General features: G+C 37.5%; 3 protein-coding genes across 3 annotated transcripts; all 3 read right to left on the bottom strand.

Annotated features, from left to right (window-relative positions):
* Nucleotides 1–3,841: 3,841 nt before the first annotated feature.
* LOC129443132 (tripartite motif-containing protein 16-like protein) lies at nt 3,842–8,585 on the bottom strand. The gene is made up of 5 exons (XM_073856516.1): nt 6,710–8,585; nt 6,426–6,521; nt 5,983–6,216; nt 5,651–5,849; nt 3,842–5,281 (listed from the first exon to the last, which is right to left on the bottom strand). Exons 1-5 carry the CDS (start codon nt 7,277–7,279, stop codon nt 4,761–4,763), a joined length of 1,620 nt encoding a protein of 539 aa, XP_073712617.1. The 5' UTR covers nt 7,280–8,585; the 3' UTR covers nt 3,842–4,760.
* A 238-nt stretch (nt 8,586–8,823) lies between these two features.
* Nucleotides 8,824–16,086, bottom strand: LOC141350643 (tripartite motif-containing protein 16-like). The gene is made up of 6 exons (XM_073856503.1): nt 14,835–16,086; nt 14,551–14,646; nt 14,108–14,341; nt 13,815–13,974; nt 13,659–13,697; nt 8,824–10,799 (listed from the first exon to the last, which is right to left on the bottom strand). Exons 1-6 carry the CDS (start codon nt 15,546–15,548, stop codon nt 10,273–10,275), a joined length of 1,770 nt encoding a protein of 589 aa, XP_073712604.1. The 5' UTR covers nt 15,549–16,086; the 3' UTR covers nt 8,824–10,272.
* A 5,148-nt stretch (nt 16,087–21,234) lies between these two features.
* Nucleotides 21,235–24,273, bottom strand: LOC129443064 (tripartite motif-containing protein 16-like). Its single transcript, XM_073856517.1, has 3 exons — nt 23,491–24,273; nt 22,232–22,433; nt 21,235–21,768 (listed from the first exon to the last, which is right to left on the bottom strand). Exons 1-3 carry the CDS (start codon nt 24,088–24,090, stop codon nt 21,245–21,247), a joined length of 1,326 nt encoding a protein of 441 aa, XP_073712618.1. The 5' UTR covers nt 24,091–24,273; the 3' UTR covers nt 21,235–21,244.
* Between the last annotated feature and the right edge of the window lie 380 nt (nt 24,274–24,653).

Raw genomic sequence — 24,653 nt, 5'->3', positions numbered from 1 at the left:
GTGTTGGCAAAACCGGTTGTCATTTTTAATGTTGAGGCAGTGGGGGTGTTGGCAGCTACTGGAATGTAACTAACAAAGTAACTTGTAATCTAACTTAGTTACTTTTAAAATCAAGTAATCTGTGAAGTAACTTAGTTACTTTTTAAAGGAGTAATCAGTAATCAGTAATCAGATTACTTTTTCAAAGTAACTGTGGCATCACTGGTCACATGATAACGTCAATATGGTGGATGCTGTCCATACTAACGCAAGTGTACGTACTGTCTTAGCGTTCTTTAAGTAGGTACTCAGTGAAATTCATTACCTACTCAGTAAGTATGCGATTTCGGATTCAGCCACTATCTCCGTTCCCACTTGCCCTTGCCACATCACTTCCTGTCTAATATGGCTACCTACAGGAAGTGCCAAGGCAGGTGTTACTTTTCCCATTCACCACAGGGGAGCACAAAACACCATAAAACAAGTGAACATGAACATTGAGATTGAAAACATTATATTTACAATATTAAATTCATATTTAACTTTATGGCTCCAACACAACCATTTCTATGGGTAGTTTCTTGAGCACATCACCTCTGGCACAACTTACCCCAGGCCCTTTGGCACAAATCACCCCAGACCTACAAGTCTGAACAATTAGCATGATCCAGCAGTTAAGAGCTAACATTATGCTAACTGCATAGACTCAATGTGTAGCCTGCTAAAGCACTAAAACATGTGTGAAATATTTTCAAACCTATCTATAATTGTTTAGACACAACAATCAAAAAACCTTAATCATAGAAATTTTACTTTGAAAGGAGAAAAACAGTTTTTGGAGCTAAAATGTGCTTACCTCTCATGCCATGTGTCTCTCTTTTTTTGAGGATAAGTAAAATTGATGGCTTTTCAAAATTATGTGGTCACTTGACCAATTTCTTCTATGGTTTTCCAGAAAAAGGGGTGGAACAACTTCCCCCCCTGGCACAAATCACCCCACTCTCCCCTAAGAATTTTCTTCAATCAAACCTATGATCATGATATTGATAGCACTGTAAGGATGATGTCAAATCTTAACTAAAGGTAGCTGTAAACAGCGTTCAAATGGCTGAATCCAGAGGGAATCGTTTTCTAAAACATTTAAGTCCTGTTGAATCAACATCTGAAATCTTTCTCAAAGAGTTCATATCTACCTTTAAACAACCACCCCACTGTGTGGAGACAGAAGAGTCACAACTCACCAAGATTACACAAATCTGTTTCTCTTTCCCCCTCTCATCCTTGTCTCAGCTCAGAGCATCTTAAATCTCAGCTTGTAAACTTAAAAGTGTTATGTTTCACATTCACAAGGGTTTAAGTTCTTATGTTTGATATAATTTGAAATGTTTTAGTGCAAGTGGTGCAATGGTCTCACTTATATAACAACAAAATTCAATGATAAAGTGTAACAATAAATTAAACAAAGTTCACTCAATGTTGAGAGACACCTCCCACCTTAGACATGTGAACCAATCACCCATGACGTACAGCTGCTGAGTTCACAAGACCCAATCACTACCAAATTCCTATCATTATTAAAATGTGTTGTTCTCTCTGGATATTTAAGGAAAGTTTGCAAAGGGTTCAGGAGATCTTTTATATTTAGAATGGAACCCCATGATGTTGTGTCTTGGGCACAGCATCATGTATTTTTATTTACATCAGGAATCTTTAGCAAGATCTCCTACACTGTTAAAGAGTATCGTCCTTTTGACAGGTATGCAATGCTTTCATTTGATTAAATCTGTTTATTGATTTATGCTTCATATTTGATTTGGATTGTTAATTGGCATTTTAATTATGATCTCCTTACCTGGCTAATACATTTTGATGTTTGACTTCATTCAGACTTACCTTTAATGATTGACTAAGTAAATTTATTGTATCCTTTGGTATACCACAAATCTACGAACAGGATTAAGTATGCGTATCATCTGCCCTTTTCATTTTATTTATTTGGTCTGATGAACCAGTTACTCTTAAATCGATAGGATTAAGCATTGGTGCATCAACTGTCCTTAATTATTTGGTCTGATGAACCAGTTAACTCTACCTACCAGGGTTAAATCTTGACGTATTATATTTTTGTTGGGTATATTACTGATCATATACTGTATTAATAATATATTAGGCCTAAGGCCTATTGTTTCTACACAAGGCTATAAGACACCCATTTAAACTTTCGTTGTATGAGAAAAGGTTGAAACGACCGATAAACAAGACGTCATTTTAGATTAGTTAACTTTCGTTTTCAGTTTCCTAATTAAAAGAGACCAGGTGCAATCCTGCGACTATGCCGCAATTGTTCTCGCCATGATTATTATGAGAAACAAGGTCAAAACAACCGACAAACAAGAGTACGTCATTTTGAGATTTGAGGAGCAGTCCAGCTGTACTTTGCTATATTAATAATAAGCTACCTCTTCAAGCTAGGCCAAGGCCATGAGAACCAATAAGCTGAATATATCATTTTAGATATGAGGAAGGATTCAGCTGCACTTTTGCTACATCAAACAAATAAAATTAATTGTGGCAGACCGAGACCAATTAGAAGAGTATACGTCATCTCAGATTAGAAGTGTTTGATCTTACTGTATAAAAATGGAGTCGGATGTTGGGAGGACAGATGATCTTTGAGCACCTCTTTGAGGGGTATTGATTGTCTCACATTGTTGGCTTGAGCGAATAAAGTAATTTTTGTTTGGCACCTGGAACCTTTGTCTCCTGAGTATTTTTCTTATGAAGATTCAAGCTAAGACTTTTTGCCACAACAGTATCAACTGCTATTAATTATAAGGATCTGATGAACCTCTTAACTCTTAACTAGTTGCATGGTCGGTTTTGTGATCGAGAACCTGCAGCGGCTGATGTAAGGATTCTAAGCAACAACTGAGATCGAATTGAACAAGTCAATATAATAATGAGTCAAAATAAAATTATCCAAATTCCACAATTATCTATTTACAAATAAAAAAAATTTTTTAGGAGTCAGATAAAATTACCTAAATTACGTAATGTTAAAATGTCATCCGCGAGTACCGGAAAAGACCAAACGCACAAGGACCCTTCGCCATGCCGATTGGTTTTCTGACATTTGGGCCAACAGGTGGTTTTCCCCTTACAGCAGCTCTACTGTTTAAATTATGAAGACACAAAAAGACATACAAAAGTTAAATAAATTGTGGCCAGACATTAATAAATACCATATGAATTGTGTATAAACTGTTTTGCTAAACACATTATTGATATATCACTGCACTTTTAGACAAATCCCCTAATGCCTCAAAAAGTCAATAACAAAGTTGTTTTTAATATACTGACAACACTAACAGATGTCATTGAGAAAATAAATACATCCACTATGTGACAGCATCATACAGAAACATCTACATTTGTGTTTATCAAGCTGTTACATTCAGCTGAATCTGCTGATAAATCAAGAGTCCAAAAATAAACACAAGACTGAATGAGAGACTCAGTTTAACCATCAATACAAAAATTAACTGAATAAAGCAACAAAATACAACAAAATGCTGTAATAAAAACATGTTATACTAGAGCTAATATACAGTACTTGCTGTAGTATTTAGTATTTTTAGTTTCTAAAATCTCAGTAGATTTATAATAAACATTTGCACAATAAATGTACACAGTGCGGTCACTGAATGTAACACAATCTTGCATGTAAATGTTACCCACACAGAAAAGAGAGATTTCTGGTGTCACATAAAGCAGTTTTTATTTTTGTTGTCACAGCTGTAGAAACAATAAACACAAAGGCAAAACTGTGAGTTGTTGTATGTTTCTATACTGCTGGCAGTGTGACTTCTTCATATGTTTTATGAAGCATATATTACACAACAGACGTTGCATATATTTCACTAATTACAAACTGATTTTACAAATTATAGATAAAGTAAAAACAAAAACACTTGTATTTTCACTAAATGTATGAAATGCATATGCCACATACTAATATAATGTTGCTACATAGCCTCCAACTTAAACCCATTAAACAATTAATGGTTGCATAATATTTATCCTTAACTGTAACATCCATTATTTAACAATTCAACTGTATATATATATACTGAACTGCATATATATATTTACTCTCAAATACCAACACATTAAATTGTTTCATCTCACTCGTGCGATCTTGGCTCGTGGCCAACTCACACGCGATATTGCTTTGAATCGCTGATGCGAAGATTTACGCTCTAATTTACATATTAATACACAGTAAAACATTATATAAACACATGAACGTTATCTCAACCATGACTTGTGCAGATATATATCACAGATCTCACCTGTAGAAACAATAAACACAAAGGCAAAACTGTGAGTTGTTGTATGTTTCTATACTGCTGGCAGTGTGACTTCTTCATATGTTTTATGAAGCATGAGGCTGTTCTCTATCGCCCCCTAGCGTCACTCGCCAAACCACACAGATCTCAATGATATTTAAAAAAATGCACAAATAGCAAGTGTGAAAAAAAACTAAACATTCTTTATATTTATATCTGCTGAACATAAATAAAATAAAGTACTAGGCAACTAAATTACATTCCTCTACATAAAAACATATAAACAGTGAGATGATGTTTGTGCTGTTATAGTCATTGATGACTTTATAGTCCTGTATACTTAACAATCATTACTAGATGCAGTGTGAAGATTTCTATTCACTACTGAGTTCAATGTATATAACAAAAATAATTGTAGACTCTCTGTATCATCTATATTGTTAGATCACACAATTTCACTGATTCCCAAACTCTAAACCCAGGATAGAGAGGTTTAGTGAATGTGGTGTTGACTCTGTGGATGAGGGTCATTGTGTCAGAGACGCTGTAGAAGGACAGAGATCCTGCACTGTGATCCACATAAACTCCTATTCTAGAAGATCTGGACACTACTGGGAGTTTAGTCTCAATGTTATTGTGCCAGAATGAATATCTGGAGTCACAGCAGTACAAACTCCAGGACTGATCATTACGTCCAAACAAACACTCATAACCTCCCTTCCTCTTGATGCTCTTATATGACACTGATATTAACACAGCACCACTCCACTCAACCTCCCAGTAACAGCGTCCACTCACACTCTCACTACACAACACCTGAAGTCTATTATCAAATCTGTCTGGATGATCAGGATATGGCTGCTCTGTGTCAGTGTAAGTAATCACTCTGTTCCCCTCAGACAGACAGAGATGTTTAAATGCTGTGTTTGGATCTGCAGTGAAGTGATGATAATCTGATGGAGAAAATCAAAAACATTGTTTTTATGTAAAATTGTAAATTTCAATAATTAAAATAAAAGTTTTTGAAGAATGTCAAGGTGTTAAGAAGTGAACAGAGATCATTTACAGTATAGACAGAAAACATAATGGCTTATAAAATTTGAATGCCATATCAAATAAGAAACTTTATTTATGAACTGCTATTTGGTATCACAGTTATGTTTTATTGTGGGCGAGCACAGTTATTTATTTTCTGTTTATTCTGCACATTCAGTTTGATTCAAGAGTATATTTATAGAGGAGTTTAAAATGACTGAAATGCAGATTATCACTGTTCATGTTTTTATCAGCATCAGTGTGTTTATTTGTTTGTTAAGACTCACATTTTAGGAACTGCTCCCTGGTCTTGGGTTCAGGAGTAACTTTATCAAATATCTTTTCTATCTCTTCTCTACAAAAATCCTTCAGTTTCTCTCTCAGATGAGACACAGATTTTCCTACATCATCAAAAGAGATGAGAGAGCTGACAGTGATGCTGAGTGAGTCTGAAGATCCAGGAGGAACAGAGAGAGACTGAAAACTCTACACAAACACAAAGACAAACAACACAAACATAAACTGATGACACTGAAACATTTCATAGAAAATATAATCTCAGTAAAACATGCTCTTCACTTCCTAAAGATCACTGTTGTGTTTTTCAGATCTCTGTTACCAGGAGGAAATGGATGTGATCATCTGTGTGTGAAAGCTGCTCCAGCTCAGCGTCTCTCCTCCTCAGATCATCAATCTCCTGCTCCAGTCGCTTCAAGAGTCCTTCAGCTTCACTCACTGCAGCCTTTTCCTGATCTCTGATCAGCTGTTTCACCTCAGATCGTCTTCTGTCAATGGATCGGATCAGTTGAGTAAAGATCCTCTCAGTGTCGTCCACTGCTGTCTGTGCAGAGCGCTGTTAGGACACACAGAGAGAGGAGCATTAGAATCAGCAGCATTCATTCAGCTCTTACTAGTACATCACACAGTCTGTTACACACAGTGAACTTCAGTGAAAGTTATCCAGCACTGAACTCCTCACTGACTGATTGGATGAGAGTCTTAACTGAGTCTGAAACAGATCTGAAACAGCAGACAGCAGTTGTTCTTCTGATCAAAACTCACCTTATGAGTCTCCACAGCATCTCTCAGCTCCTGAAGCTTCTTCTGACTCTCCTGGACTCTCTGCTGGCATTTTATCTGCATCTCCTTCAGTTCTTTCTGTTGAATGTGGAAATAATGATTAATTTGAAAAGTTGTACATTACTGTAAATCAAATAAATGTGTTTTATTTATGTGTTAAAAATCATAAGGATCTTTAATTATGTAATTATGAAATAACATGATCACAATATACAGTTAGAGCAGATCTGATCACATTAACATCATTAATTGCTTTAATCTCTTACCTCTTTCTTAGTCCTCTCTTCTTTAGCTGGTATAGTGTTGTGATTCTTGTGCTTTCCCACCATACACAGATAACATATACAGAGCTGATCAGTTTTACAGTAAATCTCTAAAGGTTTCTCATGTTGAGGGCCAGTGGCGTCTATCACTTTGTGTCTCTTTCCTGAGTGAAGTTCTTCATGAAGTTTAAAATGATTTTGACAGTAAGAGTTCAGACACACCAGACAGGACTTGACAGCTTTGTGTTTTCTCTCAGTACAGACGTCACACTTCACATCTCCAGCTTCAGCATAACAGTGATCAGGACGAGCAGCTTTCCGTTTAGTCTTCTTCAGTTTCTCCACCACTTCAGCCAGCATGGTGTTTTTATTTAAAACAGGTCTTGTATTGAAGGTCTGTCTGCATTGAGGGCAGCTGTAGTCTCTCTTCTGATCATCTTGATCCCAGCAGTCTGTAATACAGCTCATACAGTAACTGTGTCCACAGGGAATGGTCACTGGATCCTTCAGTAGATCCAGACAGATTGAACAGATGAACTGATCCTGATCCACTGAAATACTGGATTCTGCCATTTTACTGTATGTACTCACAGAAAGAAGACGAAACAAATAAACAGCCCAACAGTTTCAGTTTTCCTGAACTCAAGAATTTCCTGGTTGTGTTTATGAAAGGTGTGCAAACAGGTGTGTCAGTCTAATAATAAACATGTCCACTAGATGTCAGTCTCATACAGAAAGTCACAGTCTGAATAACAGTGTGAAAATGTTCTGCCTTGATGAATATAAGGACATGATGACAGGTTTTCTAAACCCAAGGTGTCCTTGACTACATTTAAAGTAAACTGGTTAAAAATATGTTTTTTTCAAATAGCATTTTTAACAAACTTGGTGTCTTGTCTTTCTTATTGAAATGTAATTATCTGCCTGGTAAACTAACTATCCCCATCTAACTTTTATCATTGCCTTCTTTCATTATACTAAGAGCAAAACTTTATTTATTTTCTGGTTTAATAATAATTTTAATTGTATTTTATCTTTGTTTGATGATGTAAGTAATATTTTAACATATCATTCCTGTCCCATTAAAGAAATATAAATCTTTGATTAAAGCTATCCCAATAGGATTAGTACAATTAGTTAGTAATCATTTAAAATTGAATACAGGTTATAGTGGTTAACCCACCTTATGTCTGGATGAAATCGACCTTTTAGACTGAAAATGTAACAATAGATAAATTAGAGTCTTTTAATTGATAAGGTAAATTACTACTAGAGGTAAATTCTTTTGGGGTTCATTTGACTCAAATGTAAATTGAAGGAAAGCTTTTGCCAAGTAAATTTTGCATATCTAATAAAGTTAAAGAAGCTTATTTTAAAATTCTCAACAAAATCTACCCTGTTAACTCTTTCATCTCTAAATATTCTGATATTGAAGATGTTTGCTCTTTGTGTTTTCGTGAACAAAACTGTTTCCCAAAGAATGGCATCCTCAGAGTCCTTTAGTAGTTGAGTTACATCAATTCTGTTTTTACAGCAATGTTGGATCATGAAGTCTCTCAAGAGCTCCCTGAAGTTACTGTCAGCTACATAGAGCTGCAGGAGAAAAGACTGCATGTGATAAACTTGAAAGTTTTAAGACTTTTAAAAAATAAGATTGTATATTAGCACTAAATGTGAATCAAATCACTTTGTGCAGGCGTTTGTAGTGGATTATTTCTCATAAAATTGGTACATTTGGGGATGTTTGTTTAAAAAGCAGGTCAGCCTAGAACAAACTGAGTATAACAATAGCAACACATAACAAACCCCGAAAAGCCTTTTAATGGTAATAAATTTACTTTTTGTAAAATGCAGATTCATTCATTGTTGTGTAATTGGAGATATAAACACAATGGTGTAGTGCATATATGCATTAAGCATATGGGTGGAGTGTTTTTGGCACTGTGATTATGACGATTAATTAAGTAAAATGCAATAAATTATTAATTCATACTTGTATTAATAAACAGCATATATTAATACATTTAGGGATTAACAATAAATAAAAGTGACGAAGATGGCATCTCCTATCAGATGTTCATATTAACAACAAAGAGAAAACGACACTGAGACGGTGGTATTATTATAATTTATAATAAATTAAAATAAGAAGTGCCTTGTGGGTTGTTTTTCTTCTTGTTCTTGGTATATTTATAAATAAAACAGACACAAGATATATACACAGCACACAGTCAATTGTACATTACAAAAATGCATAAGTATTATAAGCTAGAAAGTGGCAATTTTAAGATGCTATAATAAATTATCTGTGGGGGTATTTTAAACTAAAACTTCACATACGCACTCTGGTTACACAAAAAATTTATTTGACATCTTTAAAAAAATCTCATAATATGACTCCTTTAACAAGGCACATTGAAGACGCTGATCATAATAATCTTGCCATATTAGTGGATTTTATTCGTCAAAAAACATTGTTGATAGAACTAAAAATACTACCAACACAAATTGGTCTGATATATATAAATATTGTAAATCAATGCATTTATTGACTATTAATTAAGAAAAATAACAGCTCTTTGTCTCTGACTCAATGTATTTCAATGTTTTAACTGAAGTGAGGTAAATGTGGCGTTGCTTTGACACAACTTCCTTAAAAGGACATTGGCCCCATCAAGAAACGTTTTTGTAGTTTTTGTGGTTCTGCTGGTCTTTTTTCCCCTCTTAATCTTTCTTTAGTGATTCTGTTTACAGCAGGTGTTTATCATTAATGGCCAATCATCACTTCATTTATCTCTTCATTATCTCATTAACTTCATCACATCTTCAACCCAACCACACTTTTTGCCAGGTTTTCATAGATGTAGAAAATATTGTTTAGGGCAAGTTGTATATTTTTTATTTGTTCAAGTTATAAAATATAGATGTGAACCATTACCCAAAATATTTTTATTTAGATGAAAACGAAACATTTCTTTAGTGAATGAAAACCTTTTTGTGAAGTAGAGAGTAAAACTTTTTTAGTTGAATGAACAAAATCAGAAACTGCAAGTTGTGTCAACTTAAAAAAAACTTAAAACAGCAACACCACAAAACCCTACAAAGGTGTACTTTATGAAAGTGTAGTGCCCCAGCTAGTGACCATTTATTTTATCTAATAGTGTGCTACTGGTAAGAATGGATTTGGGTATTTTATGATTTCTGCACCCATCTAAAAAAATAGTAACTGTACTGTCATTATTGTGGTTCACGTTACTGTAATACATGAAAATAACAATGCAAATGTCTTAAAGGTTTTATTGTACTTGGACATTTTATGTACTGTAAGTGATGTGCAATTCAGACATTAATACACCTCAGTGATGGTTTTTAAACATATTGTTAGAAATGTTTAGTATAAACTCACCGTTGTATTGTATATTTTAAATTAAACTAATGTCACACTAAATGTCAAAATTAAATGTTTGTCTAAATTGCTGATTAGAAAATTAAAAGACTTATTATTTCTTTGTTGTTGATTCATCATGTTCAGACTTCTAATATGAAAATTATTTATACTCTCTGTATCATCTTATTGTTAGATCACACAGTTTCACTGATCCATAAACTCTAAACCCAGGATAGAGAGGTTTAGTGAATGTGGTGTTGACTCTGTGGATGAGGGTCATTGTGTCAGAGACGCTGTAGAAGGACAGAGATCCTGAACTGTGATCCACATAAACTCCTATTCTAGAAGATCTGGACACTACAGGGAGTTTAGTCTCAATGTTATTGTGCCAGAATGAACAACTGGACTCAGAGCAGTACAAACTCCAGGACTGATCATTACACCCAAACAAACACTCATTACCCCCTCCCTTCCTGCTGATGCTCTTATATGACACTGATATATACACCTGACCACTCCACTCAACCTCCCAGTAACAGCGTCCACTCACACTCTCACTACACAACACCTGAAACCAACGATCAAATCTGTCTGGATGATCAGGATACGGCTGCTCTGTGTCAGTTTTAGTAATCACTCTGTTCCCCTCAGACAGACAGAGAAGTTCATGTGCTGTGTTTGGATCTGCAGTGAAGTGATGATAATCTGATGGAGACAAATCAAAAACATTTAAATGTAAAATTGTAAATTTCAATCATTTATTTCAAGTTTAATTTATTTTAGTTTTTGAAGACTGTCAATGTGTTAAGAAGTGAACAGAGATCATTTACAGTATAGACAAAATGTAATCTGATTGTTTTACTGTTATATTCAACATAGTCCTGTGTGTGTAAAAAGGTTTGTGAATGTGTGAACATTGTCAAAGTCCCTCTGTTCTGTAAGTGTACACTTTAAAATATATTTTGTTCTCATTCAATTTAAGTGTTAAGAATCTTTGTTTATAGAAAAACTTAATGGCTTATGAAACTTGATTTATACTGCTATTTGATTATACGGTTATGTTTCATTGTGGGCGAGCGCAGTTGTTTATTTTCTGTTTATTCTGCACATTCAGATTCATGAGTTTAAAATGACTGAAATACATATTGGGCCCTATTTTAAAGATCTAAGCGCATTGCGCAACGTCTAAATGGGCGTGTCCGAATCCACTTTTGCTTATTTGACGACAGGAAAAATGGTTTGTGTGCCGAGCGCATGGTCGAAAAAGGTTGGTCCTATTGTAATGGGAGTATTTTGGGCGTAACATGCAATAAACCAATGAGAGTCTCAGCTCTCATCCCCTTTAAAAGCCAGTTGTGCTATGTCTAATCCCTATTTAGATGACGGATTTTGTAAACTGAAAAACTAAGTGGAGGAAGAAGATCCCCAGTTTAAGATTAATGTTAAATAATTGTGTTGTTTTTCCTTTGTATTGAAATTGTAATTTTTTTATTAAAACCTTTAAAACCCGTTTTCTTTTTACTTGGTAAAAACCAGGCTTTTAATTGCTTTAAATGTATGGCTATCCAATATCATCAAAAAAATATTTACAAGTATGTAAGATAAGGTTTGTACTCTAAAAATACTTTATTTGTAACAAACAGGAGATAAAGAATTTACAAACGTTCTGCACGTTTCAGCACTTTGGACAGCGTTTTTTTTAAACTAAGAGTTTTTTAAGCATTACTTAAAAATGTTTCTCACCTCACCATATCCACAGGTACAGAGTCATCATATACAATAAATCCGTGAGGTAGTATTAAAAAAAAACATTTTAAAACAGATACATTTGTTTAAAGCAAAGCATTTATTTACTTACCAGTCTACAGGTGAAGCAGCTCTTTGCGCCTTCTAACATCTCATAAATGGTCATCATTTATGTCTAAGAGACTCAATAATAATCTTTTACATTCAATCCTTTAATCTTTTATATTTAAAAGCGTTTTTGTGCTGCTGCGCATTCATGTACTATCAGCAAACCCGCGTTGTCCTCCCGTTTCATCCCGTTTATAGGCGCATATTACTATTGAGCTCTTTAAATAACAAAAAACATAATTGCGCCATTGACTTTAGGGGCCCGATTTTAACGATCTGAAATGCAAGTGCAAAGCGCAAGTGACTTTGTTGGCGGATCTTGGGCGCTGTTGCTATTTTCCTGGCGGGAGAAATAACTCTTGCGCCAGGCGCAAATCAATAAGGGGTTGGTCAGAGAAGTAGGTTCATTATTCATAGGTGTGGTTTGGGCGTAACGTCAAATAAGCCGATCAGAACGCTATCCAACATTCCCTTTAAACGCAAGGGCACAAGTTCCATGGCGGGTTGCTATTATTATGGCGGATTTACCAGGCGCACGTGAGGAGCGGTTCACAGCCGAGGAGACCGACGTTCTTGTAAGAGCAGTCAAAGACAGAGAAGTTGTTTTGTATGGGGATAGGAGAAACCTGCCCAAATCAGCGTCGGTTAAACAGGCGTGGGAGGAAATAGCCACAATTGTCTCATCAGCTGGCATCCCCAGGGCATTGCGCCAAACGCTACAATGATGTCAGGAGACAGGGGAATCCCAAGCCTGCCAGCATAAATCGGACACAAGAAACGCAAGCAAGGTCCAACCCCAAACTTACAAATCAAGTTCACATACATTAAGGTTTCTTATGAAAACATTTTAATTATTATTTACATAAAATAAACGTAATACAGCCACACAACAAACTTATGAAAATATTTTAATAGTTATTTGCATGAGAATTTTTTAAAGCAGCCACACAAAAAATAAAAACTATCACCACAATGCTCACCATTATGATTTCCCTTATCTCATGTGTTAATATTTTTTATTGTAACAATTTATGATTTGCAAAAATAACTGTTGCATCTATGTAGATTAGATAAGCAAAGTGTGTGCGCGTTGTGCACGCTATACATTATGGTGAAGCATGCGCCCTTAAAATAGCATAATGAACCACGCGCAACGCGCCACTGACTTTAGACTAGTTTATTTTGGTCAGTGGCGCAATTGTTTTTTGAAACTGCAAAATAGCATCAGGGATGGTTTGCGCCGGAACACGCCTCCTTTTCTGCGCTGAACCGCCCAGGGAGCGCAAGTTCATTCCCTAGTTTGAAGACGTGCGTCTGTGGAGGGAAAAACCCGCTGTGCGCCGGTGCAAAATACGAATGATACATGCGTCACTGAAAAAATCAATTGTGCTGGGTGCACTAGACCAGGTTTTTGTTGGTCAATGGCGTAGTCTATTTTAGTTGCTTCAAAATAGCAACGCGCCAACAATGCACGAACACACATCGTTTTCAGACCAGAACGCCCATGGGCGCAAAAGGGGGCGCAAAATGCATTTTCTATTTAAACAACGTGGCGCTAAACATGAAAATTATAATTGCGCAGGGTGGAAACTAGCGAAAGACACTTGCGTCGCGCATTGCACTGCATTGCGCCGGGTGTAAGATAGAGCCCATTATCACTGTTCATGTCTTTATCAGCATCAGTGTGTTTATTTGTTTGTTAAGACTCACATTTTAGGAACTGCTCCCTGGTCTCTGGTTCAGGATTAACTGTTGAAAAAAAAAATTCATTCAGTATCAGTGAGTGATATTCTCTCGATTTCTCCTAAATATAATATTATTTTTACATGATGTGTGCTTTATGTCTGAGAGAAATTAGTGCTTTACCTTTATCATATATCTTCTCAATCTCTTCTCTACAGAAATCCTTCAGTTTCTCTCTCAGATGAGACACAGATTTTCTTACATCATCAAAAGAGATGAGAGAGCTGACAGTGATGCTGAGTGAGTCTGAAGATCCAGGAGGAACAGAGAGAGACTGAAAACTCTACACAAACACAAAGACAAACAACACAAACATAAACTCATGACACTAAAACATTTCATAGAAAATATAATCTCGGTAAAACATGCTCTTCACTTCTTAAAGATCACTGTTGTGTTTTTCAGATCTCTGTTACCTGGAGGAAATGGATGTGATCATCTGTGTGTGAAAGCTGCTCCAGCTCAGCGTCTCTCCTCCTCAGATCATCAATCTCCTGCTCCAGTCGCTTCAAGAGTCCTTCAGCTTCACTCACTGCAGTCTTTTCCTGATCTCTGATCAGCTGTGTCACCTCAGATCGTCTTCTCTCAATGGATCGGATCAGTTGAGTAAAGATCCTCTCAGTGTCGTCCACTGCTGTCTGTGCAGAGCGCTGTTAGGACACACAGAGAGAGGAGCATTAGAATCAGCAGCATTCATTCAGCTCTTACTGGTACATCACACAGTCTGTTACACACAGTCAACTTCAGTGAAAGTCATCCAGCACTGAACTCCTCACTGACTGATTGGATGAGAGTCTTAACTGAGTCTGAAACAGATCTGAAACAGCAGACAGCAGTTGTTCATCTGATCAAAACTCACCTTATGAGTCTCCACAGCATCTCTCAGCTCCTGAAGCTTCTTCTGACTCTCCTGGATTCTCTGCTGATATTTTCTCTGTGTCTCCTTCAGTTCTTTCTGTTGATTGTGGGAATAATGATTAATTTGAAAAGTTGTACATTACTGTAAATCAAATAAATGTGTTTTATTTATGTGTTAAAAATCATAAGGATCTTTAATTATGTAATTATGAAATAACATGATCACAATATACAGTTAGAGCAGATCTGATCACATTAACATCATTAATTGCTTTAATCTCTTACCTGTTTCTTAGTCCTCTCTTTTTTAGCTGGTATAGTGTTGTGATTCTTGTGCTTCCCCACCATACACAGATAACATATACAGAGCTGATCAGTTTTACAGTAAATCTCTAAAGGTTTCTCATGTTGAGGGCAGATCATCTGCTGAAGTCGTCCAGTGGCGTCTGTCACTTTGTGTCTCTTTCCTGAGTGAAGTTCTTCATGAAGTTTAAAATGATTTTGACAGTAAGAGTTCAGACACACCAGACAGGACTTGACAGCTTTGTGTTTTCTCTCAGTACAGACGTCACACTTCACATCTCCAGCTTCAGCATAACAGTGATCAGGACGAGCAGCTTGTAGTTTTGTCTTCTTCAGTATCTCCACAACTTCAGCCAGCATGGTGTTTTTATTTAAATCAGGTCTTGTATTGAAGGTCTGTCTGCATTGAGGGCAGCTGTAGTCTCTCTTCTGATCATCTTGATCCCAGCAGTCTGTAATACAGCTCATACAGTAACTGTGTCCACAGGGAATGGTCACTGGATCCTTCAGTAGATCCAGACAGATTGAACAGATGAACTGATCCTGAACCACTGAAATACTGGCTTCTGCCATTTCACTGTATGTACTCACAGAAAGAAGACGAAACAAACAACAGCCCAACAGTTTCAGTTTCCCTGAACTCCTGAATTTCCTGGTTGTGTTTATGAAACGTGTGCAAACAGGTGTGTCAGTCATATAATAAACAAGTCCACTAGATGTCAGTCTCACACAGAAAGTCACAGTCTGAATAAATAAACAGTGTGAAAATGATCTGCCTTGATGTATGAATATAAGGACATGATGACAGATTTTTCATTTTTGGGCTATAAAGAGACCTTTGATTATACATCAGAGTTCTTAAGGTGGAATGACTTTCTCATTTTGTATACCCTACTCTTTCTATATTAATTAATGATAAAACAATAAATGAAATCAATCAAATATTTCTGGAATTTATCTGGAGATATAGGCCTCACAAATAAAATAAATAAATTTAAAGTAAACTCGTTAAAAAGATGTCTTTGTCCCAAAGTTTTTTTTCCCAGTAGCAACCAACCAAACTTGGTTTCTTGTCTTTCTTATAAAATTTTATACACGTAATAGTGGTTAACCCATCTTGGGCTCTATCTTACACCCGGCACAATGTGGCGCAATGCAGCGCCATTCGCGACGCAAGTGTCTTTTGCTAGTTTTCATCCTGCGCAATTATAATTTTTACGTTTAGCGCCACGTTGTTTAAATAGCAAAATGCGTTTGCGCCCCCTTTTGCGCTCTGTTCTAAAAACGAGGTGTGTTCAGGCACGTTGTTGGCGCGTTGCATTGACCAACAAAAACCTAGTCTAAAGTCAATGGCACAATATGTTTTTTGTTATTTAAAGAGCACATTAGTAATATGAGCCTAAACGGGAGGACAACGCGGGTTTGCTTATCACATATTACATGAATGCGCAGCAGCACAAAAATGCTCTTAATATGAAAGATTAAAGGATTGAATGTAAAAGATTATTATTGAGTCTCTTGGACATAAATGAAGACTAATTATGAGACGTTAGAAGGCGCAAAGAGCTGCTTCACCTGTAGCCCAGTAAGTAAATAAATGCTTTGCTTTAAACAAATGCATCTGTTTTTAAAAATTTTTTTAAATGCTACCTCACGGATTTATTGTATATGATGACTCTGTACCTGTGGATTATGTAAAGCTGCTTTGATACAATTACCAAATTGTGAAAAGCGCTATATAAATAAAATTGAATTGAATTGAATTGAATATAGTGAGATTGTCAGAGGTCGGAGCGGACCACCAATATTGTGAGTCTCGCCCCTCCCTCAGCTTCCACCTCGAGGAGGTCCCAAAAACACCAATGACCAGACAGATGAGTGCAAGTAAATTAAAACAATCTTTATTAAATAATTTAAAAATGTAAGTGGGAAAGGGAAAGGGATTTCTAAAATTTTAGCTCTCTGGGCCTGGAAAGCTTAGATTCTGAGTCGCTTCTGACTCTCACGGTCAGGTCGTCCGACTTCCTCTTCTTCTTAATCCACACGTGATTACAGGGGAATATTCTTAGCTTCTTCCCTTTTGTGTCTCCCAGGCGAACTGCAGGTGGAGCTTTTCAACCTCCCTTCCTGGACGCAAAGGATGAATATGGGTAAGTACATTGGTAAGTGGATGGATGAATACCTGAAGCTGGCGGCCTTGACATGTAAGAGGCACACTGGCTTGAAGCTTGAGCGTCCAGAAGGTGATCAGGTAAGTACACTGAGCTGGGAGCTTTGGGCGTCCAGGAGGTATACGAGTGCGTCCCTGGGCTGGGAGCTGGAGGCGTCTAGAAGGTACACAGGTAAGTATACGGAGGTATCTGGGCTTGGTACTGTGGACGTACAGGTAGGTATACAAATAAGAACACTGGGCTTAGACCTTGGGCATACAGGTAAGTATACAGGAAGTTACACTGGGCTATTGGCTTTGGGCTTACAGGTGAGTATACAGGTAAGTATACAAGAACGTACACTGGGCTCTGGGTGTACAGGTGAGTATACAGGGGAGGACACTGGGCTCTCTGCTTTGGGCGTACAGGTGAGTATACAGGGGAGTACACTCGGCTCTTGGCTTTAGGCGTACAGGTGAGTATACAGGGTAATTATGCTAAGCTTTTAGCTGGGATGAATGCAACTCACAGACCCTAGGTAGGCAAACGTCAGGCTTTAGCTCTTCGCGGCTTGGATGGCTGGAGAGGACGTAGGTGCACACAGCGAACTTCTAGCCTTCCTCGCTAGGACAGGCTTCTAAGGAAACACTTTGACGTTGACTTCCAACACATAGTGGAACAGTCCCCCGACGACACAGAGCCCTTGGCTCAAACCTGCAGACTGGCAGCAGACAAACACACAGAGTCCCTTTAACAGTATACTACTTCTGTGAACATTTAGGAAGAGATACAACACCTCTTGGCTTTGAACAAGAAGGGCAGATGGAGGTACAGGCCAAGGCTGCTGCACGTTGGGCCTAACACAACCACAGATGGTTTCACCAAGGTGGGTAGGTGAAACTAGGGTATCACCCCAGGTGATGTACTGTTCGAGTGGGCCAATCGCTTCCCTCTCCTCTCTTCCAAACATCGGGACAAGAGATCTAGACAGGGGCGGGCATCTGAAAGCACTCAACAGACGTATTATCACACACAGAGACAGCACATATGCGTTTTCCACGCAGCAACCAATTCAAGCTTTCCCTCCTTCAATACTCCATACAATATTCACAGCAATTTCTTACTTCTTACAGTTGCCACGCCACCACCAGGTGGGGGAAGGAAATATGAGTCACAGTCGGGTGTATATAGATATAACAGTCGTCCACCGACACCAGTTCACTTCCTCTAATCCAGGGCTTCCTCTTCGGCCTAGGGAGTGATCGCTGACAACATAGGCAAAGCACAACACAACAATCCTTCAGGTGTACACACTTCAAAAAGACTCACCCACTGCACTCCCCCCACTCATGCTGAATTAGGGTCAGATCACCACGTTGGGCCGGGAAATAGTCCTGAATAATTGAAAGGGGTTGATGCGGAGGATAACCAGATGGAAACGTCAAGACCAGGACTTTTAAACGCACTCCTTCCTCTTCCCGCTGAGGATGAGGCCACTTACACACTGATCGAACACACAGGGAACACACTGGGATACAAGATTAACAAGGGGGTCACTGGCAAGACAACAACTCAGACGTAACTCACAGTTTCTCTGACACTTGATACTCCTCTCTCTCTTCCAGAGGTCTGGTGTATACCACGTTGACAGTACAAGAGTTTCTCCATTCCTTCCTCTTCTCAATACATTTCCGGTGACGTCTCCGTGTACACAATCTGTTCAAAAGGAATGCCTCAAACACTTAACTCCTTGTTTTCTTCAGCCCAGTACTCTGTTTTGACTTCGCACAGTCTGCGATATCCACATCAATACGTCTCTTCAACACACCGATCGCTCCATCTCACCCACAGCGTTGGCCGGAATAAACTTCACCTTTTACTGTTCTTCGGATGTAGTGGCACAGTATCTTAAAACCGCCAAGGAGCTGAGTGAGAGCAATAAAATCGTGACTCGTTAATCATCCTTGCAGGTTTGCTGTTTATTCTCCGCATGTTTTGTTTCAATGCAGCAATAACAGTGATTTGCCCAAGATCAAATATGTATTATCAATAAACAAACAGTCATTACATATTGCTGTATGTACGTACAATCAACCAAAAAATATGTGCTCTTGCACTCACCCCATCTTCCCAAGATACACACAGGTGTTTTAAACATACGTATAGGTGACGCCCCATTCTCCCACGGTCACATGACATGGCTCCTACACCGGATGTCTTAAGGTGTGTTCGACATCGACTGCGGCTGATGTAACCGATCGGCGAGATTAGCCGCGTGCAGGTGGGGAGGAGCTGAAAACGGAGACGTGAAGTCGGACGCGCTGTGCTTCCCGTAGTTTGTGGCATTTACGTCAGGCATGGCTGGTCACGTGCCGTGTGCTTGCTTTGTCGCGGTGGACATGATTTGTAGGATGTGGACTACATGGAGGGTGAATTGTGCTGTTTTGGGTGTCCGTGTGTGAGCGTGAGTGGAGCTGGAGATGCTTGCATCATCTGTTTTTGCGATAATGGAGTTCAAAATAAGCATAAATTATTTGGGTACCAATGAGGTGGGGTCTACATTTTTTCATTTCTATTTCCATTTTGTTTTGATGAAGATGACACAATATAACATCGCGACTACATGAAAAGAGCTTTAACTGTTATAAAAATACAGATTTGTGAGCATTTGTGGAACTGAGGGCGTGAAAATAAGCACGAAACACACGTGATTGTTGTCATGTGGTGAATCCGACCAATGGTGAAACAGCTGTGTCGTCATTACAGCCCGTGCAGCTCCTCTTCGGGAAATGCGCTGGCTAACTCAGGCGGCTGATCTCGAACCGCTCTCGCGGTACTTAAAAACCATATGACACAGTCACGTGCCTGCAGCGCCAGCTGAAGTCGGACAAAAATACTAACCGGAATGCACTGCTTCAAGTCAGCCGCCGATCGGTCTGCGCAGCGCCGCATGAAGTCAAACACACCTTTCTTTATATGCCTCCTCTTCATTGAATTGCCCAATCACCAATCGCCACGTTCATTTGCACACCTGTTCTCAATAATCCCTGATTTTGGTTGCCCGGAGTTACCGGAACTGGCTGTATGTTTGACAAACATTTTTAAGTAATGCTTAAAAAAACTCTTTGCTTAAAAACGCTGCCCAAGTGCTGAAACGTGCGGAGAACCGTTTGTAAATTCTTTATCTCCTGTTTGTTACAAAGAAAGTATTTTCAGAGTACAAACCTTTTCTTACATACTTGTAAATTATTTTTGATGATATTGGATAGCCATACATTTAAAGCAATTAAAAGCCTGCTTTTTTACTTCCATGACTAAAAGAAAAGGATTTTTAAAGGTTTTAATAAAAAAATAAAAATTTCAATACAAGTGAAAAACAACAAAATTTTTTAACATTAATCTTAAACTGGGGATCTTCTTCCTCCGCTTAGTTTTTAAGTTTACAAAATCCGTCATCTAAATAGGGATTAGACATAGCACCAGCGCAACTGGCTTTTAAAGGGGATGAGAGCTGAGACTCTCATTGGTTTATTGCACGTTACGGCCAAAATACTCCCATAACAATAGGACCAACCCTTTTCGACCATGCGCTGGGCGCACAAACCATTTTTCCCGTCGTTAAATTTGCAAAGGTGGATTCGGACACGCCCATTTAGAAGTTGCGCTGTGCGCTTTAGACAATGCGCTTAGATCGTTAAAATAGGGCCCCTTATTTCTGGATGAAATCGACTTTTAGACCAAAAATTTTACAATAGATAAATTAGAGTCTTTTAATTGATAAGGTAAATTACTCCTAGAGGTAAATTCTATTGGGGTTTGACTCAAATCAAATGTAAATTGGAGGAAAGCTTTTGCCAAGTAAATTTTGCATATCTAATAAAGTTAAAGAAGCTATGGTTAGAAATGTTTAGTATAAGCCCACTGTGGTATTGTAAATTTTGGATTAAACTAATGTCAAACTAAATGTCAAAATTAAATGTTTGTCTTAAAAATAAGTGAATTTAGATTAATTTCCAATTCAGACCCATACATTTTAGTGACTTTTATAACATTGTATTTATAGTGGTTTGTGCACATAAAAGAATACACGGCTGTAGATGAATAATATTAACTGTGAATAACTAGCAACCTCTGTTTGACAGGACAAAATTATTAAAATATAACATTACAATCAAATATTTAAAATTGCTAATTAGTAAATGAAAGACTTATTATTTCTTTGTTGTTGATTCTGATTCTGATCTATATTGTTATATCACACAGTTTCACTGATCCAAGATAACACCAAAACCCAGGATAGAGAGGTTTAGTGAATGTGGTGTTGACTCTGTGGATGAGGGTCATTGTGTCAGAGACGCTGTAGAAGGACAGAGATCCTGCACTGTGATCCACATAAACTCCTATTCTAGAAGATCTGGACACTACAGGGAGTTTAGTCTCAATGTTATTGTGCCTGAATGAATATCTGGAGTCACAGCATAAAGTCCAAGACTGATCATTAAAACCAAACAAACACTCATGACCCCGTCCCTTCCTGCTGATGCTCTTATATGACACTGATATAAACACCGCACCACTCCACTCAACCTCCCAGTAACAGCGTCCACTCACACTCTCACTACACAACACCTGAGGTCTATCATCAAATCTGTCTGGATGATCAGGATAAAGCTGGGATTTGTCCATGTTAGTAATCACTCTGTTTCCCTCAGACAGACGGAGAAATTTATATGTTGTGTTTGGATCTGCAGTGAAGTGATGATAATCTGGTGAAGACAAATCATATACGTCATTTGAATGTAAAATTGTACATTTCAATAATTAAAATAAAAGTCTTAATTATTTTAGTTTTGGAAGACTGTCAATGTGTTAAGAAGTGAAAAGAGATCATTTACAGTATAGGCAAAATCTAAAAGGTTAAATAGGTTTGTAAATTTGTGAACATTGTCAAAGTCCCTCTCTTCTTTGTTGTACAATTAAAAATAGATTTAGTTATAGTTTAATTAAAGTGTAGATAATTTTTTTCTTATGAAATTTGAATGTCAAATAAGAAACTTGATTTATAAACTGCTATTTGATCTCACAGTTATGTTTCATTGTGGGTGAGCACAGTTATTTATTTTCTGTTTATTTCCATGAGTATCATTATAGAGGAGTTTAAAATTACTGAAATGTAGATTATCACTGTTCATATTTTATCAGCACCAGTGTTTATTTGTTGTGACTCACATTTTAGGAACTGCTCCCTAGTGTCAGGTTCAGGTGCTTTACTGTTATCAAATATATTTTCTATCTCTTCTCTACAGAAATCTTCCAGTTTTTCTCTCAGATGAGACACAGATTTTCCTACATCATCAAAAGAGATGAGAGAGCTGACAGTGATGCTGAGTGAGTCTGAAGATCCAGGATGAACAGAGAGAGACTGAAAACTCTACACAAACACAAAGACAAACAACACAAACATAAACTGATGACACTGAAACATTTCATAGAAAATATAATCTCAGTAAAACATGCTCTTCACTTCCTAAAGAGCACTGTTGTGTTTTTCAGATCTCTGTTACCTGGAGGAAATGATAGAGATAAACTGTACATAAATCCAAATTTGTAAAAAGTTATAAGGCTCTTCGATTTTGAAGCAATAGTATGATCAAGAAACATTTAAGCAGATGTGATCACATTAACAACCCAGATAGTAAGCCACCATTGAAACAATGTAAAAAAATTGTTGCTTTGTCAATATTAATACCATTGAATCAATATCACGTTTGCACCATTAATATTGTACACACGCTGTACAATTGTAAAACATTGCCGATGTTACAGTGCTAGTTGGAAGCAGCATAAGGTCTGTAATTTTTAGTATTATAAAAACACACTTAAAGGTTTAACTACTCAATCTATCTCTGACATCATAAATCAGTCTATGAAACTCATCAATAATGAAGATTAACAAAAGAAAGCTTCATGCTGCAATGCATGCTGGAAGTCAACATACTAATCTAATCCAAGACTCCCAGCATGCATTGTACTTTATTGTTTTATCTGAATTCATTTGATGATTGTCACCATTGTTGAGTTTTGTAGAATGAGTGATGATGTCTGAGTCTGACTATTTCTGTTTATCTTGTCAGGTGCATTTACACACCAGAACAATTATAACAGTCATAAAAGAATCAACATCATCATGTAAAGCAGCTTCATTTTATCTCATCTTGATGTCTTCATAAAAAGCCACCAATTTCAACTTAACACATACAAACATTAAAAAATAACTTAGTTAATGTCAAGAGTCAAGGGCTTAACTAAAGCAAACACTGATCACCCTAATGGTGGTTTACTGAAATTTCATTTATTTTTTCAATATTAATAGAGGGTGCAAACCTGATATTTATTCAATGCAATTAACGTTGACAAATCAACTGTTTTTGGCGTTGTTTCATTTGTTGCATGCTATCTGGGAACACATCACTCAGTTCATCTCTTACCTGTTTCTCAGTCCTCTCTTCTTCTTTAGCTGGCATAGTGTTGTGATTTTTGTGCTCCCCCAGAATACACAGAAGACATATACAGTGCTGATCAATTTTACAACAAATTTCTAAAGGTTTCTCATGTTGAGGGCAGATCATCTGCTGAAGTCGTCCAGTGGCGTCTGTCACTTTGTGTCTCTTTCCTGAGTGAAGTTCTTCATGTTGTTCAAGATGATTTTGACAGTAAGAGTTCAGACACACCAGACAGGACTTGACAGCTTTGTGTTTTCTCTCAGTACAGACGTCACACTTCACATCTCCAGCTTCAGCATAACAGTGATCAGGACGAGCAGCTTGTAGTTTTGTCTTCTTCAGTATCTCCACCACTTCATCCAGCATGGTGTTTTTATTTAAAACAGGTCTTGTAGTGAAGGTCTGTCTGCATTGAGGGCAGCTGTAGTCTCTCTTCTGATCATCTTGATCCCAGCAGTCTGTAATACAGCTCATACAGTAACTGTGTCCACAGGGAATGGTCACTGGATCCTTCAGTAGATCTAAACAGATTAAACAGATAAACTGATACTGATCCTGAACCACTGAAATACTGGCTTCTGCCATTTCACTGTATGTAGGCTACTCATAGAAGACGAAACACACAACAGCCCAGCAGTTTCAGTTTCCCTGAACTCCTGAATTTCCTGGTTGTGTTTATGAAACGTGTGCAAAACAGGTGTGTCAGTCATATAATAAACAAGTCCACTAGATGGCAGTATTATACAGAAAGTAAAGTGTGCAAATGTAGTGTGTAGTATTGGTTCTAATGGAATATGGCCCAAAACACATTACAGTGTATTGGTCTTTGTTGGTCTCTAATGGTATGTATTGGTTCTATTGGTTCTATGTATTGGTTCTAATGGAATATGTCCCAAAACACAAATCAGTGTAGTGGTTTTAATGGTAAAAGCTAATGGTTCCTATTGGTATTTTAATGGAAACTATTAGATTTTTCTGTAATGGTTTTATTGTCTTTTTTCAGCAGGGCAGATTTGCCAGGCTGGAATGATAAGTTTAGACCAGCTAAAACCAACTACCATATTATGCTGGTTTTGCTGGATTTTTCAGTAGGATAAAAAACTGACGATTCACTTTGGGAGGGGCTCTGGAGTGTTGCGAAGGGCTTG

Source organism: Misgurnus anguillicaudatus, chromosome 2 (assembly GCF_027580225.2).
Source record: "Misgurnus anguillicaudatus chromosome 2, ASM2758022v2, whole genome shotgun sequence".
In the NCBI taxonomy this organism is placed as follows: Eukaryota; Metazoa; Chordata; class Actinopteri; order Cypriniformes; family Cobitidae; genus Misgurnus; species Misgurnus anguillicaudatus.
Note: the sequence above shows the minus strand (reverse complement) of the source record. Positions and strands in the feature narration are given on the sequence as shown.

Bases quoted from the DNA above. Each gene is read 5' to 3' on its own strand.
- LOC129443132 (XM_073856516.1), bottom strand. From the start codon at position 7,279: ATGGCAGAATCCAGTATTTCAGTGGATCAGGATCAGTTCATCTGTTCA. The intron at 6,522-6,709 runs GTAAGAGATTAA...CACATTCAACAG, and splicing joins AAGAGAGGACTAAGAAAGAG to AAAGAACTGAAGGAGATGCA. The intron at 5,850-5,982 runs GTAACAGAGATC...GTGTTTGTGTAG, and splicing joins ATCACATCCATTTCCTCCTG to AGTTTTCAGTCTCTCTCTGT.
- LOC141350643 (XM_073856503.1), bottom strand. From the start codon at position 15,548: ATGACTGACACACCTGTTTGCACACGTTTCATAAACACAACCAGGAAA. The intron at 14,342-14,550 runs GTGAGTTTTGAT...GTGTCCTAACAG, and splicing joins ATGCTGTGGAGACTCATAAG to CGCTCTGCACAGACAGCAGT. The intron at 10,800-13,658 runs GTGAGTCTTAAC...TGTCTCCATCAG, and splicing joins CAGGGAGCAGTTCCTAAAAT to ATTATCATCACTTCACTGCA.
- LOC129443064 (XM_073856517.1), bottom strand. From the start codon at position 24,090: ATGGCAGAAGCCAGTATTTCAGTGGTTCAGGATCAGTATCAGTTTATC. The intron at 22,434-23,490 runs GTAAGAGATGAA...GTGTTTGTGTAG, and splicing joins AAGAGAGGACTGAGAAACAG to AGTTTTCAGTCTCTCTCTGT. The intron at 21,769-22,231 runs GTGAGTCACAAC...TGTCTTCACCAG, and splicing joins TAGGGAGCAGTTCCTAAAAT to ATTATCATCACTTCACTGCA.